At 46.4% G+C, this 17064-nt stretch overlaps 1 protein-coding gene across 1 annotated transcript; it reads left to right on the top strand.

Moving 5' to 3' along the window:
• Positions 1-7827: 7827 nt before the first annotated feature.
• Positions 7828-12985, top strand: LOC121089671 (E3 ubiquitin-protein ligase RBBP6-like). The gene is made up of 3 exons (XM_040597079.1): positions 7828-8064; positions 10283-10382; positions 12928-12985. Exons 1-3 carry the CDS (start codon positions 7899-7901, stop codon positions 12983-12985), a joined length of 324 nt encoding a protein of 107 aa, XP_040453013.1. The 5' UTR covers positions 7828-7898.
• Positions 12986-17064: the final 4079 nt, after the last annotated feature.

The following is a 17064-nucleotide window of genomic DNA, read 5'->3' as shown; positions in this document are numbered from 1 at the left end:
ACTAAGAAATTACTGCTGTGTGCTGACAAGAGTGGCTGTTGGAAAGTGCACTCGGTAGCACTTCCCTTTTTCTGTCATGGGTCTCCTCTTGTAGAAGCTGTAGCACAGACTTCTTTCATTTACAAAATGAAATTACCTGGGGACGAACTTTACCCTGATCCAGCAATTTACATTTACCCTCTGGCAAAGGAGAGGTGGGATTCCTTTCCCCTGCTCTCTAGCTGTCAAGCAATTATTTTTCTAGTCTGAGCTAATTTCGTAGTTGATCCGACAGATGGGAGAGTTCTGCAGAAGGAAAAATGTTCCCCCCTCCTTCTTCTTCTGATAGTGTGGCTCTAGAGAAGTCATTTAGCGTAAATGCCTACGTTGTAGAAAGCCAATGTGGCGTGAGAAGACTTCCATCTATTATCTTCCTTTGATAAAATCCAAAGCTTGGAAAATTTTTCCTTTCCCATCTTTCACTTTTTTCTTTTTCCTTCCCCACCTGCCCTCCAGGGAAGCTTATGCTAGAGAGAGAAAGGAAAAGCCACCCTTTGTACCAGAGGAGCCCTCCTCCTCCTCCGCAGACAGGCCCGTTCCAAACGAGTTGTTATGTCCCATTTGTAAAGATCCAGCGACGGATGCAGCGCTTATTCCCTGCTGTGGAGCAAGTTACTGTGACGAATGTAAGTGAGTAATGTCATGTAAGGAGTAAACTCCCCTCCCGTGTTTTTTAATCCAAAACACCACATCGGATCTTCTGAAAGCAGGAATAGGAGATCACCTGTGCTACGCGGTCTGTTTCATACTTCAGTACGCCCGGAGTAGGAAAGGCCTCTTCTCCGTAATGGGGGGGGGAAAAAAAAAAAAAAAAAAAAAGGCGCCACAGAGTTTTTTCCCTTTCTGTGTATCTAGTCAAATCTTCTTCACATGCGGAAGGTCGAGTACGAGAAGAGTGCATAATTGTGCAGGTGATTACAGTATTAGATGTGGAATGCACGTAGTTTGTCCACAGCTCTTTCTCTCATACACAACTATAGAGCCAGCTCTGGTGACTGACTCTGGTCCGCCACAAACAGGCAGTCGGGCATTTAATCTACATTCTTTGCCACAGGAGTTGGTTAAACCTTCAAAACTCGAACCGACTCACGGCTTTTTGAGATGTGCTTTGTTCATTAGCCTTGATGTTGGTGGCTTCTTGCTGTACTCGGTAGTGGAAAAAAGACTAGTCCAAACATCAGGACACAGCCCGCTCTATGTCTTCAGCTGTTACAGCGGGGGAATGTCAAAACTGTATAGCGATTTGCTGCGTACTGGGCATTTTTTACACTACTGACCATTTATAGCTTCGTGCTCTCCATTCAAGACCGTATCCACCCATTAATCGTCTGTGTGTTCTTATAATTGATGAGAACCCCAAAGATTTCCCTACTTTGGCTGAAACCTATTTTGACGCTTCTAATTACACACAGGTATTAGAACAGCTTTACTGGAATCGGAGGAACATACTTGCCCGGCGTGTCATCAGACAGGTGTTTCTCCTGACGCTTTAGTTGCCAACAACTTCCTGCGCCAGGTAACGTGGTGACTTTCTCATCAACTGTTTGTAAGGAAAGTCTGTTTGTAAAAAGCTGAAAGGGAAGAAATTGTTGACATCTTAAAGAAGGATAAACTGAATAAGGCTGCATGTACTTTTCAAATGCATTGTCTGTTGTTACAGAAGCTGACAACTCTTTAGAGATAATCAGGCAAACTCAGGTCAAACTTTTGTCTAAACATGCTTGCCTGCCTCTCAGATTCGCTGTTAACACCGAAGTCCTTTAACTACAGATACTCTGAGCTACCAGTCCTTAATAGCAGTGTTTCCTGTGATGTGTTCCTATCTCTGTGTGCTGCTTTACTCTAGGCTTGATAGCATGTACAGGATTATACAAGTCATTTTACCCTGTGGAGGCTTTTCTTCATCTATTGTCATCATAATCTGACACTTTGATCTTTTTGTCAATGTTCTTCTGCCTCTAGGCTGTGAACAACTTCCACAGTGGAACCGGCTACACAACAGGGCTCCATAAGGAGACTCAGCAGCAGCAGCGACAGCCGCCGTCACCGCCTGCACGACCACTTGTGACTGTGACACCTGCTGCTCAGGTGACTGCCACCAAACTTTCTAAATCTTCCTCTCTGTCAGTCAGCGGTCTGTTAAGTTTTATTTCAACATATGCTTTTGAAATACAGTATTTATTAGAGCTTATTTTCCAACTGTTTGCATTTATTCACAAGGGCTTTCCGGTCCCTGTAGCAAGACAACCGGCAGTACCATGTCTTCTGGGCCCCCAAGAGCAAAAAATACCCACACCTGGTGAGTGACCGTAACTTTAGAATTTCTTCTAAAAAAATTATCTTCAGATGAACTGAATGGGATTTATTTCTTTTTCCTCTCCCCACTCCAAAAGGTCATCCGATGAGAGCCAGTGCAGTTCGCTCAGCAGGTGGCAGACCAGGCTGGGGACTGTAAGTATTTCACAGAAATTCAGTCTATGACGACTTGTAACCCGTTAAACCAGGCTGTAACACCTACATTACTGCTACAGTAGCTGATTTATAATGAAATGCCTATGCACAGATAGCTGTGGAGAATACAAGTGGCAATTCATTTTTAAGTGGCTCAGCTTGAGTTGGCTCTAACAAAGGGGATCTGTGCTTGCAGTAAAACGATTACAAATCAAACTCCAGTATGTGACCCAAAAGTAGACTCTGAAAAGCAAACGCTTTTGGAGGAAACCGTAAGTATATATCAAAATTAAACATAATGACAGGATGAGGTGCAAAGCCACCCTTTCGAATTACTGGCTGGATAGGGCTGAAGAAATTGATTTCCCAATTGAAGTCAGCCTCCAACATTTGATTTTTAATGACTTAGTGATGGAGCAAATTGTTGGAAGAGTCAGTGCTGGTTTTTTGTGACCATTTTGAATTTCTTTAGTCTAGTCATCTCAAATAGCCAAGCTGCTTTCTCTCCGTTGGAGAGAGAGGAATCTGGTTTTGCTGTTATTGCCATACCAGTTAGTTCTTCCTTTCGGTATGTATTTGTTATGGATAGATTATAAGTGTGCGTCGTGTTTATAAAATCTTAAAGATAAATCAAAAGAAAACACAGCATCCGTCCCAGAGACACCTAAAATTCTCAGGTTCAGTAAGCAAGGAAAGAACAGTTCAGGGGCAAGACCAGGCCAAACAGATCATCGCGAGGCAACAACCTAGGAAGTTTATGGGGAAGAATTGAAAGGAAGTTTGAGAGAAGCTTGGTTAATATCTGTGCAGTACTTTGAAGCTCGGAAGTGTGAAGTAGGAAGTGTATGGAGGAGTGGCAGAGGAGCCGTGGGCACCTGGCACCTGGGAGATGGGAGTCTCCTTTAAGCATGGGCAGCCTCTGCCCACAGTCACAAAGCTGAATGTAGGGGGAGAAGCCTGAGGCAACTGCTTGGGGTGAGGATGTGGAAGGCAAGTGTGAGGATCCAGAAATGAGGGTAGGCTCAAATGGACAGGAAGCTGCCAGAAAAATGCTCAGGTTGAGAACAAGAAGGGCTCGCCACCGTGCTCCCGCTTCATTCACATTCCTCTTTAAAATCAGGGCAGAGTGTGACAGTGACACGCGGGTTTGGGTTTCTCTGGAAGTTCAAATGGAGGACATCCACGTAGCACACGTACCCAGAGGACTCGGGCCCCGACACTGCCATCATCAACAGCAGCCTTTGTACCTGTGCCTCCACCTCCCTTGCATCCTCCCCCACCCCAGGCGCTTCCTTTCCCGCTGGCGGTACCACCACCACCACTACCTCCTCAGTTTCCACCTGGTCAGCCTCCATCTGCTGGGTATACCCCCGCCCCGCTCCAGAATATCCCCCAGCTCCTGCAAACATGTCATCAGCCAACAGCACGGCCAGCGACTCATTCAAATACCCTCCCAGCGACACCAGCACTTTCTTTATAGGATCACAGGGTCATTTAGGTTTAGTTGGAAAAGACCTTTAAGATCGTTGAGTCCAGCAGTTAACCTAAACCTACACAGTCCGCCATTACAGCAGGTCCCTAAGCGCCACCTCTACATTTCTTTTAATACACCCAGGGATGGTGACCCAACCGCTTCCTTGGGCAGCCTGTTCCAACGCTTGACAAACCTTTTGGTGAAGGAATTTTCCCGAATATCCCATCTCAAGCTCCTGTGGCGCAACTTGAGGCCACTTCCTTTCCTCCTATCAATTGTTACCTGGGAAAAAAAGAGACCGACCCCCACCTCACTACAGCTGCCTCTCAGGTAGTTGCAGGGAGCAGTGAGGTCTCCCCTCAGCCTCCTTTTCCCCAGGTTAACCAACCCCAGTTCCCTCAGCTGCTCCTCACAGGACTTGTGCTCCAGAGCCTTCAGCAGCTTTGTTGCTCTTCTCTGGACACGCTGCAGCACCTCGGTGTCTTTCTTGTAGTGAGGGGCCCAAAACCGAACCCAGTGTTGGAGGTGCAGCCTCACCAGGGCTGAGTGCAGAGGGACAATCCCTCCCCTGGTCCTGCTGGCCACCGTCTTTCAGGCAGAAGCCAGGATGCCGTTGGCCTCCCTTGTCTAGGGAGGAGTTTTACGGGAACAATGGAGACTTCAAAAGGAGTAAGTGTTTGGCTCCAGGAAGTTGCACGGGTTTGCGCTTTGGTATTTCGTTAGCACCTTGGACTGCAGTTACACTAAAGTGCATCTGGCAGAAGCAAAAATGGCATCGTGTTTTATCCAACAGACCTTTTCATTGCAGTTGGTAAATGTGCAAAACTCAAGCAAGACAAATGGAATTGTAGAACTTTCCCTAAATCCTGGGGGAATTCTAAACTCGTTTTGCTTGACTAGGATGTTCATGTTTGGCATTACATGCAGTAGACATTTTCTCATCTTGGCCGTGTTTTGTATTTTGGTGTCTGTTTGGAATAAATACCCATCTATAATTGTAATAATGGTCAAACTGATTTTAACAGGGAAAAGAAAAAGCCCAGACCCGAAGTGTTCACAAACACTTCTTCTATGGAATTGGTGGCACGTGAGGAGTTTCAGGAGGAGCGCAGGCATTCATTTCCCAGGGAATTGCGTTGCATGTCCCTGACGGAGAAGCAGATTGTCTAGAAGAATCAGGAGGAGTTCCAGTCCACCTCTCTATCCTGAGGTGGGTTGGATGGTTCAAGGGACGAGCAGTGATGGGAGCTCCACATGTAGGTCCCTAGCTCAAAGATGGCAGGGATTACAGGCGACTGATAGTTATAACTGGGCAGCAGTTGAGAAGGAACGGGTGTCTTTTGCCAGAGCTTCTCTGCAGTGACATCCTTCGCCTCCTGACAGCCCTGAGGAGGCTAGAAACTGGACAGGTGTGGATTCCTGCGCCTCCGTGCTCTGGCTGTAACTGTTACCTCAAAGCACTTTGGAGGAGGTACGTGAGAGGAATTGCCTTTGTTGCCTCTGTCATCTAATCTCGCACAGACGGATTGCAACCTGGACTGCAAACTGGTGCCTTTTGCTCAGATTCTGCTGACATCCTTAAATTTTTCTTACAAATTAAAAGATCAGACTTGCGTAAGGAAATCTTAAGTTGGAGGAGGAATGAACATACGTGGAATAACTTGTGAAGAAAAATCTAAAGATAGCTGATGTCTTCTGTCCTCAAAAAGCCCTTGGGCAGGAATCTGAAGAGCTCTCTGTAGTAATGCTGTCAGTATCTTTCCCAGAGTAGTGGCATTCCGTCAGCTTACTGGAGACTGAGTTTAGAAGCTTCTAGCTAGGATTTTTCTTGAAATGCAGTCACTGGCCTTGGTTGGAGCTAGAGGTATGTGCAGGATTTGGCTACCACTGGCTAGAAGTGGGGCATTTTGCATCCTGTACAAATTGCCGAATACGTAGTGAAGTTAAATAGACTAAGCTGGCATTTTCAAATGGAGCTTTACTGCCTCCAGGCTAAACCCTGCTTTCCTGGCAGTTGATACTGCGCCGTAGCCATTAAGACTCACTTTTTTTGCATCTTACAAAGCACAAGAGTGATTTGCGCTGCAGGTGGATGCTGGGATAGTGAGACATCTGCATGTCCATGTACCAGCAGAGACCAGCAGACACCCCTGAAATCCATCCATAGCTAGGGTAGTCCATGCGATAGAAGTGAGTGGGAACAGACTTACCCTTCCTGCGTGTTTTTACACTACCACAGCAGCAGCTGTTCTGGCTCGTAAGCAGAAACCTTTACATGCCGCCGTGCTCTTCGGTTTGCAGCAGCGGTATATCAGCAGCTGAAAGAAGCTTTGACATAAGCGTATGGAGAGGAAAAAAACCCCAACCCAAACAAATTTGGGAGAAAAAAGAAAATGGTGTGAGTGATTGTTTTGAATTAACTTCATTCATTTCCTTTGTGTTGCGTTTTGTTTTTTAAGGTCCAGGTCTCCCTGTGCCACTTCCTCTCGCTCTAGAAGTGCGCATACCTACTGCAAGTCAAGATCAGGTCCTTCCCACCCTCGCTGCTGCTCTCGATCATCTAGCCGTGACCCCTCTCACTCCTACCCACGATCACCACCGTATCCAAGAAGAGGCAGAGAGAAGAGTCGGGGCTGTCATTCTAGGTCAAGGTCACGTGGTTATCCCCGCTCGAGGTCAAGGTCACATGGCTCTCCCCGCTCATGCTAGTGGACTCACCCTTTCTCTCGTCTTCCCTTAACTGAACATTTTTGGAAAAAATACTGCAGATACAGAATTTAAATAAAAGCTATTTTATGAAGCATTACAAAAGATGACAGTGTGCACCTCGCCCGTTACGACTGGACTGCGCCCTTTTTTCCTCTTGGCACTGGTTCTACCAGAGGAAGCCCCGTCAGACAGTGAATAAAAGCCAGTTACAAAAGGAACCATCATTAATACCATGGAGGAGTACAACAAGGACAACACTGCGACACCCTGAGATGTCCCCTCCCCGCGCTGTCCCTGCGGTGCGGGCAGCCAAGTGCCACCCGGCAGAGCCCCAGCATTTTCCCCAGGCTGCCTTGGGACAGGAGGGGACAGCAGGTGGGGACAGTCTGGGGGTGACAGGAGGGGACAGCTGGTAGTAACAGGCCTGTGGGGTGACAGGAGAGACAGCTGGTGGGGACAGCCTGGTGGGTGACAGGAGGGGACAAACTGTTGGGGACAGCCTGGGGGTGATGGGAAGGGTCAGTGGCTGGGGACAGCCTGGGGGTGACAGGAGGGGACAGCAGGCAGGTACAGCGTGGGGGAGACAGGAGGGGAAAGCAGGCAGGGACAGCCTAGGGGGTGACAGGAGGGGACAACTGTTGGGGACAGCCTGGGGGTGACGGGAAGGGTCAGCGGCTGGGGAAAGCCTGGGGGTGACAGGAGGGGACAGCAGGCCGTGACAGCCTGGGGGGTGACAGGGCACGGGGCGGTGATGTGCCCAGGGCCGTTGGGAGAGCCACCAGAGGCGCAGGGGCTGACAGGTGACGCTGGGTGGTGAAGGCCCCAGGGGGTGACAGGAGGGACACCGCAGCCCTGGGGGGTGGACAGGGCACGGGGCGGTGACAGGCTGGGGGACAGCAGGGACACCGGCGGCCCGGGCGGGGCTGATGAAGGCCCCTCCCCCAGGGGCGCTGAGTGGCCCCCTGAGCCCCTCTGTCACAATGCGGAGCCGCCCGGGTTGCCATAGCGAGCAGCTTGGCCTGGCAGCGCTGGTGCGAGGAGGGAGCGGAGGCCGAGCCAGGGCCTGTCGCCATCGTCCTCCCACCGGGGCTGCGAGGAGGAGCCGGCGGGCTCAGCCCGCGCTGCTGGCCCCAGCCCCTCGGTGGGCCCTGACCTGCTGTGGGGGCCGCGAGGCCAGCTGCTGCGTGAGGTGCCATCGCGGAGCGGGCACCGCCTGGCCCCGGCCATGTCGTGTGTCCACTACAAGTTCTCCTCCAGGCTGAGCTCTGATGTGGTCACCTTTCACGGCCCCCACATCTCCCTGCGCGACCTCAGGCGCCAGATCATGGGCCGCGAGAGGCTGAAGGCGACCCGCTGCGACCTGCAGGTCACCAACGCCCAGACCATGGAAGGTGCGTGGGGGCGGCGGGCGCGGGGACCGGGGACCGGCCGGCTGGCGGCGGCGCAGGCGGCCAGTGAGGCGGTTGGGCCGCGGCCGGCAGCGGTGACTTGTGCTGGGGCCTCAGAGCTGCTCTTCCGTGGTTGTGCGCTGGCAGCTGGCGTCAGGGCTGTGTGCGCAGCCAGGCACAGCAGCGTACGGGGTCCGTGTGCGACACCGCGCGTGGAAGGGGTTTGGTTTCTGGGAACCCTTCTAGGTAAAACGAGAAGGGAATGTGGGACAATGCCTTGTCATCACAAACCTGCCAGATTTCTTTGAAAGCCGGCAGAGAAGGCTGAACGTGATAGAAAAGGAGTGGGTGGCTAATTTAAAGGGGAAAAAAGTGGGTTTGGTGACTGAAATTTGTCTTCAGCTACTTTTACTCCACCGCATTGGAAAAGTGGTGCTTGGCTGCTGCAGAAACTGCTCAGTAGCAACGTTTGGGGTCAAGAGTGTATCTGTGAGTGAGAATCTATGCAGACCCTGGAAAGCCATCTTGTAGACGAGCGTTCTGTCTAAAGTATACTTGGCATTTCTTGCCAATACAGCTTCTTTGCTGCACCAAAGACATTTTCATTCAGATGCTATTGAGCATCATTTCTTCATTTCTTTCAAACGGTGCATTTTTGTCGTGGTACTGCGTGTTAGACGGTGTCAGGGCAGTAGTGAAGTTTTATGGCAGATCAGTTATGGTGAATATACCTCAAAATGTTCTTCGAGAAGCCCTAAGTTCTTTTGAATCTCAGAAATGGTGCTTGATTCTCAGAGACGGTAATGGTTTTGTATTACTTAGCGTGCTGTTTCAGTTTGGTAACCTACCGTCTGGCAAAGCTTGCATGTGATTAAAGACTTTGGAATATGACTTGTCAGAAATAAAAAGACTTGGTCCATTCCTTAAACATTCAAATTTTATCGGTTGGGTTTTTTTTCTTTTTTCCTGTGGTTCTGTGACATTCCCACAACAGTCTTGTCTTTGCAATGTGTACTCATAGGATTTTTTCCTCTTCCTCTTTGATGTATTAAAACTGAAACAGAATGACATGCCTGCTGCGGTAACTGTAACTTTGGCCCCAGCCTTTCAAGTGGTTGGACCTAAACACGCTGTTTACCTACAGATAGGTAAAGTATGTTCAGGAGAGTATCTGTGAGCAGACTTAACAGCACGGTGTTAGGGGTCTTGGGGGTGTTACGGGATCGCGTGTCATATACAGCGGTAGAGACAGACATGCAGGTAGAGGCAGACGTACAGGTTGTGACACAGATGCTTACTGGAACTTCTGTAAGGGTGTTTTCCCTGTGAAAATGCAAAAATCCCCCAGCGGTTGTCAGAGCAAAGCTAAGGAATACAATTCAGTGTCAGACACATGTATGCCAGATTTTGGGGTTTTATACATAACGGTGAATTTCCGTTTTTATTGAACAGCATCTACGTGCTTAAAGTCACCTTCAGAAGATGAAGGAAAGAACTAGGCCTGGATGTCCTGCCTAAAGGGGGTTCTTGGAGATCTTCCCTGTGGAGATATGGTCGTGGGTTTTATAACTTGGTGCAGGAGTCCTGGCTAAATGTTGGCATGATCTTGGAAAGACCCTTCAGTGAACCCTGAGTGAAGATGGCCAACTTGTTCAGATTTTTCCGGGCCGCGTGATCACGGAAATCTCGTAATAGAAGCAATGCTAATAGAAGCTAAAAGTAAACAGGATTTTGCACATCCTGGGGAAAAAAAAAAAAAGAGATGGACTCTTTTTGAAGATGGTGGGAAGGCAAAATGGATGGTTGGGATGTGTTTTAAAAGGTGGGAGGCGGGGTGGGGGTGTCCTCTTCCGTGCTCGCTATTATAGAGACATGTTCTAGGGTTTTGTAAGCTAACAGGAGCAAAAGCAATGGAAGTTAGATCAGGAAAGAGCCTCATGTTGTAGCAGACTCTGCTTTAGTGACTTTAGAGACCATTTTGCTGTTGGCATTGAAACGATTCAAAACAAATGGAAAAGATTTTGCTGCTTGTGTTTGACTATCAGACCTGAAGATTTCTGGAAAGGTGCCGTGAGTGTGTGGAGATGATAAAAGCATGACGCTGTGTGTAAAATGTTGCTTTTCTATCTGTAAAGGGATTCCCTGAAGTGCTACGTCATGACATATTAATATCACTCTTACGAACTGACTGATGCTTTCTCTGTATTGATGCTGTTTCCAGAATACACAGATGACAATGCCCTGATTCCAAGGAACTCATCGGTAACTGTTAGGAGAGTCCCTGTTAGAGGAGTTAAAGCTACCGGCAAGACAGACCTTGGGTAAGTAGCCATACCGCGTTGTGTCCTGTGGGAGGGGTTTCAGTGTGTTCACCTTCTTTGTGGCTGTTGGTTTACGGAGGCATTCCGGTTGTATCTTTCTTGTTAAAGCTGCTGTTAAATTGTGTTGTGACAGGGCAGATTTGAAGGTATCTGTCCCAAAGCAGACTTAGATTTTTCAGCCCGCTGGGACGTGGCATTCAAGCTCCAACAGTGGTGGCTGTTCAGACGTTTGAATTGAGTTTGTTCTTGGGGTTGGTTTTTCTGAGAGTCAAGTTCTCCATCCTGTTTCCTCTAAGCAGAGAGATCCCTTATTGTATGCTTTTGCTTGTATTGCTTTTAGAGTAAACGGAGAGACACATTGCAGTGTGAACTGGTGATTTGTTCCCATCTGCCAGCAGTCCGAGTCTCCGTGTTTGACTGCTTCCTTTGTTTGGGGGCGGGGGGGCAGGGTATTCTTACACCCCAGAGGGGTGGGGGTGGCGGGGCTGCATGCTGTCTCCAGAGGAAAGACTGAGAGTGGCCAGCTGGCAAACCGTGCAAACAAGAAGTTTCATTCTTAAGTGCTTCCTATTAGTTTCCTAAAGACAATGCCTGTGTCGGGCAAGAGAAAAAGAGCAACGTCCTAAAGCGTATTGCCTTTTGTGCCAGGACGGTGAAGGAACAGTTGATCTTTTCCAAACCTGAAGCTCAGAAAGCAGTTGAGCACTTTCCCAAATGTTGGTAGTTACCTTTCTAAGTTTGATTTCAGCCTAAGCTGCTCTCTGTGCTCCAGGTATTACTGCTGTATTCCTCAGATTTATGGAGGACAGAGAATCTGATTACAATTGCAGATACTCAAATGTAAGCCTGACTACAGCATTGTCGCTGTCATCGATGTATTCGTACAGTCCAGTTCTGTATCAGCTGCATCAGCATGGTTTGAATGGTCATGTTTTCCAGCCTTCTTCAAGACAGACCTCTCCTCCACCATGAGTAGATATTATTGACTTGTGGTTTTGCCGTGTCTTTCTAATGTTAGTTCTCAATAAATAGAGTGTACCGGCGAGTTACAGCGTGTCTCAAACAAACAGTACAGCAGCATCCTAGTACCCATGAGGCATCTGCAAGCAAACCCCCCTGCATGTATGTGGCTCTCCTGTAAGCTTTGGGCATATTAGTGCTTCCCAGCACTACCAAGAGTTTCTAGATGCCACAGCACTGTGCTGCTAAGCATGGCCTTGTTTGGGGGGTTAATTTAGATCGGGATGCTTAGTGCTGTCTTGTCAATATAGCCTCCATTTCTGGTTGGATGGCACCCTCTCCTGGTGTTGGCATGCTGCCCTAAAATGAGAGGCTAGGTGCCACTAGCATCAAAGATCCAAGAAATACCTGCACGTGGGGATAAGGGATGAATGCCGCTGCTCTGCTAAAGTTGCAAATGGATCGGGCAGGTCAGCTTTCTATTCCTTCAGCTGGAACCATTGTGGAAACAACTGGTAGAGTCGTTAGTGTTTGGGAATGGTGAATGCATGCTGTCATGGTGGAGAGGCCTTCAGGAATGCGTTAGTCACCTTGTAGTATCTTCCTCAAGGCAAGTGGATGGAAGAAACCGTGGTGTGGGAATCCAAAGCTTTTCCTCGCGCTTCCTCATCTTCAGGAGGTACGTGGCTGTACTTGCGAGCCTGGTGGTGGTGTAGCAGTGGCAGGAAGTATGAGCCTTTCTATTTGTGCAGGACCTGCACAGCAGCCTTTGGGTTGCCTCTGCTCGTGGGACGCTTTGGATGATGTATGAATTGTTTGTTAACTAGATCGGCGGTTGCATGTTTGATTCATGAGTAGCGTGCAGGTACAGACCAATGAGTATGTGGGATCTCGGCAAGGGCTTGTGTGTCATAAGCGTTTATTAAAATATTGTAGCATGTTCAAGATGATCTTAAAGCAAGTTCTGGTAATCAAGACTTTTTTTCTTATTTTTTTAACACAGGCCTCCTCGATCACAGAAAATCCTAGGAACTGCTTTCAGGTGATGTTTCTACTGCTATTTGTAGTCACTTTAGGCTAAGTATGGTAGGTACCTGAACACGGTGCTTGGGCTTCCACCAAGAAACACTTTTCTACAGACAACTGTTCTTGTTTTGTCAGAGGAGTGTAGAAACCAAAGTGCTCTGTCTGGTACCTATTTGTGATAGTGGGGCTATACAGATTGCCTGAAGGTGCCTTCGTGTTTGGATGGCTGACTATTCAAGAACAGAAAAATGTAGCACAGTCTTCACAGTTTTGGTACTTAGAGGGCAGAAAGAAAGTATGTGAGGACTTCTTCTTGCACTGCTGTATTCTGTATCTTAGAGTCATTGGGGACAAAGAAGGAATGGGATTTTGGTCTTTATTTCAGTTGCACTGAATGTACCAGGAGAGCGCACTTTATGTATAGAAATAAATTTCCACATTCATAAGACTACCAGAACACAATGTTTTGATGTTCAGGTTTTATAAACTGTTTTCACTGCTTTATGTTGGTTTCAAGTGCTTTATTTTAAGTTCTGATCATCTTTCTTTCTTCTTCTAGAAGTCGAACTGAGCCAGCGAGTAGAACATCAAAAGAGGTATGTAAAAACACAAGCTGAAACTTTTTTTCTACATGCTGCACCTAAGTCTAAGAAATGTAGCCTTGTACTAACTCTTTTTATATATATAAAAATATATAAAATATATATGTTTTATATATAATATTTATAATATATATATAAAACATATTTTCCAGTGAAACACAGTGTATGCCGTAAATCCAATGTATTTGATTCAGCATAGTGAAAACTGAGCAATGCCAACATTTGCGCGGTTCTAATGTGAATAATGGTATTTGTGCCTAGTAAGGCATTGCATTTCGTACTGAATAGGCTAGACTATTTCTTGTATGACTGTGTGTTGTACCGATAATGTAGGCTCATTTGTAGAGCTTGTAGGTTCAAGGTTTGCACCACTGAACTTGGTACACCACCACTCTGAATTTACATTTGGAAAAGGGGCAGCATTTTTCTTCCGGTCAGAAAACACTGTCGTTCTGCTGCTAAGACATGAATAAGTAACTCGAGGAGATACTTGACTCGTAATGGCCTAGATCTCCATTTGGCCCTTGGGGGGAATGCTACGTGCCACGATGCATTTCAAAATAGCCCTCATAGTACAAACATTACTTTGCGGTGGTGTTTGGTTTTCATCTGTAAGTATAACTGCTTGTTCTTCACTAGAATGGCGTGAGGCATTACACGAGCTCTAGGTCACTGGATCTGATCACTTTGAAAGCTCTTCGGATAACTTAATCTAGAAATTCGTGAAACTGGGGTCTAATTAAAGTAAACGAAAGACAGCGCAAAAACTATACTGCGTTCATGTATCACACCTGTGTGCATTTAGTAAATGATGAGCTATTAACTGATTAATTTATAAACTGCACTGACAATGTTTCCTGTAGTGACACTTCCTTCTCAAATAAACGGAAATAATTTTTTTAGATCCTTTTGAGCTGCAAATGGACAGCTTCCTTGACCCTCCGTCTTTTAAGCAGTTGTGAGCATTTGACAAGGGTCCCCCTCTGAGGTATTCTGAGCAATAGGTTGATCTCAGGAGGGGTTGGTTGCTTTAGTTTCTTCTCATTAACAACGTAGGCATACTTAAGCTGTTTAAGGTTTGGACTTTGTTTTGAACAAGTATAAATTCCACTGGCTTGGAGATGGCTCTTCCGGTGACGCTCAGAGGATATAGCGCAGGCTTTCATACAGCAGTAGGGGTGAACTATTGCTCTGTTTTGATTGTAGAACTTGAATATGTGTTTAATTTTTCTGAATAGGTTGGCGACCCTTCTGCACCTCTTTCTCTGGCCCAGCTTATTAAGGTATGCTTAGATGTACTTGCTTGTGAAATAGTGTTTGTAAACCTTACGCTGTGCTCTCTAGCTGGATAACTGCTGTAATATGAGCAAAACATTAATTGTTAATAATTCAGAGTGTTTCTCCTAACTTTAAAATGTTACTTTGATACTATCCTGGAGAGAGTAGTTCCCAGCTTGGGAAGAGGGAAGGGGAGCACCTTACTGGCCTCAGTGTAATGCTGCAGTGTTACCCATCTGCAAGACACAAAGAAGCAGCACTTCAGAAGCTGTTTACCATTTTTCATACGACCCGCTCATTGTTCATTGGAAACTAACACAATTTTTACAGCAGGATTTAATTGGCTGTAAGTTATGGACATTTCTAGGGCCTTTGCAACAGCCAGAACAGACGTGTTTCTGGAACATGGACAATTGCATGGCTGTTTTTGAATTTCTAGTCATTACAGTTACAGGTCCATTCTTTGAATGGTGCGGGACTGCCTGAATTGTGGCATACAGACAGAGGACGACGCAACCTAGTTTGTTTACATGCAGACTGTGCAAACTGTGCAAGTGCACCTAATTGTTGATAGGACTGTGCCAGTGTTTATGCGAGGCACATCAGCAGACGTGACTGCCTGAAAGCATGTTTTGTAATGGAACTGCTGGTATTTTGTGCTCAGCAACGTGTAACGTTGTCTGGGGAAACGCTAGTGATTGCACTTGGTGAAGAGGCGTAGTGCTAGCCACAGAAGTGATTAAAAACATAGTCTTTAAAGTTACAAAGACTAGAGACGGCAGGGCCTAACGCAGAGGAGCTAGTTCTTTCCTCTGAAAATGAAGGCCAGAGCTCATTTCCACGAGAAAGAAATCTCTTCCCACTGGGAACGTCTTCCCTCGCTCACTGCAGAAATTTAATTGTGTTAATTAACATTTTGCGGCAGGGTGGGGGTGGGGGTGTGTGCAGAATTAGTTTGGGAAGCAGCCACCAAAAGACATTGGCCTCCCTCTGGGCTGTCCCTTGGTTCTGTAAAGGCATGTGAAATTTACTCTGAAATGTGGAAATCTGTCCAAGCTTTTGAGAAATTCAAAGATTTCAGAAATACGGAGATAGGTAACAAAGCAGCTCCGAACTGTTACCCTGACCTCTTTAGTGCAGGCTGGCACAGGAGGCAATGTGTAGTAAGAACTTTTCTGCTTTGCTATGACTATGTATTGAATGCCATAGTTGAATGTCGGCCTGTTCCTAGGAATGTGTTGTGGGGTTTGGGTGTGTTTTGTAAACCATTTGGGTTCAGACAAATCAGTCAAGTGTCTATAAAAGTTCTCTGCAAATGTTACTGGAAATGATTTCATAGATGGCGATCTGGATTATGTTCCTGCGTATATGGAACAGCTATTTAATAACATGTGGAAACTAGTTGGTTGCTTTTGTGAGTGAATGCATGTAAAAAGGAAAACATGAGCAGTTGGTCTGTAGGATAGGTGCTTGAAGTTCCATATAATGTACAGTCACCCCCTTTGACCCTGCTTGTATCTGGACTAGTGTGGAATAGAAACATTTGAAGAAGTACTGTGTAAAAAAAAACCATCTGGCTTCCATAGTTCGAAGATCTAGTTCTGCGTAAGGTTTATATTACAATTTGCGTGTTAAAAGGACAGTGCCAACTGGAAAAAAATTGTAGTTCAGTCACTTCCTATGAAGAAGCGAGTGGCGGCGGGGGAGGGGGCGGAACCGTGCGGTTTGGACTGCCTACAGCACATGATGGTCAGATGTCTGCTGAAAAGAATCTTTTGTCTTGCTGAGGGATTATAGAAAGCTTGATTCCTTTTAATGCTTCTGGGTCTGAAGCTGAATTTCAGCAAGCAAAACCAACTGCCACGACTCTGAAGTTGTGTGTCCTTTTGACGCTGCAGAATGTAAATACTGCTACTTGCACACATCTTTCTCGGTTAAATGTACCGTGGCTAGCTTCTTTGACTAGTCTGGGACTTAAAGACCAGCTTCAAAATGCTGGCTGGTGTGCTTTTTTCTACACATAGCTTCAGTCCGCTTGGACAAAACTTGGCTTGGCTTCACAAGTCTTTATGTAAGGTACAAAGAGAGCCTATTTGTAGCCTAATGTGTGTGTCAAATAACCATTACCTGTTAAACAGACTGCCAACCTGGCTGAAGCCAATGCTTCCGAAGAGGATAAGATAAAGGCGATGATGATACAGTCCTGCCATGAATACGATCCATCCAAGTAAGTATCAAATGTGGTCTTCAAAGGTTATGGAAAAAGTATGGAGATGTTTCTTTTAAGAAGAGAGACACATGCATACCTTTTCCTTTTTTTCCCCAAACCTTCTAGTTACTTGAGGGAACCCTTGGATCTGCCTCCACCATCATGCAGTTGCTTTTGCTGTGGAAAACCTGGCCACTATGCCAAGAACTGCCCGGTAAATAGGGTAAGACTGGGGCAGGCCTCTGGTGTTACCGAGCTTTTAGGGTTTTTTACCTTGGCATTTATGTGACAAAGACATGAACACTCCCAATAAGAATTGTTTCTCTCGGGGCGAAATGTTACATGGCAATGTTGCAAAGCCCTTCCAAATTCAAGGGAAACCTGGAATTCTAAATGTGAAACTTTTTTTTCTCTAGGTCACAGACATTAAAGATGTCCATAGATCTTTCTCAGTGAACTTTCATACATATTTGTATCTATTTCAATAGTACTGGAAATTTTCCTGGTTCTAACTCTTTCTAATGACAGTTCAAAGTTGTTGGTATTTCCTCTAAAAACAAGAGGTTTCTGTTGACCCCGTCTATTGAGTATCTGTCAGTTTTAACTA

Source organism: Falco naumanni, chromosome 5, assembly GCF_017639655.2.
Source record: "Falco naumanni isolate bFalNau1 chromosome 5, bFalNau1.pat, whole genome shotgun sequence".
NCBI classification, from domain to species: domain Eukaryota; kingdom Metazoa; phylum Chordata; class Aves; order Falconiformes; family Falconidae; genus Falco; species Falco naumanni.
This window is presented reverse-complemented; position numbering and strand designations above follow the sequence as displayed.

Coding starts and splice junctions, on each gene's coding strand:
- LOC121089671 (XM_040597079.1), top strand. CDS start 7,899: ATGTCGTGTGTCCACTACAAGTTCTCCTCCAGGCTGAGCTCTGATGTG. Junction 8,065..10,282: donor CAACGCCCAGACCATGGAAG/GTGCGTGGGGGC, acceptor TGCTGTTTCCAG/AATACACAGATGACAATGCC. Junction 10,383..12,927: donor ACCGGCAAGACAGACCTTGG/GTAAGTAGCCAT, acceptor TTCTTCTTCTAG/AAGTCGAACTGAGCCAGCGA.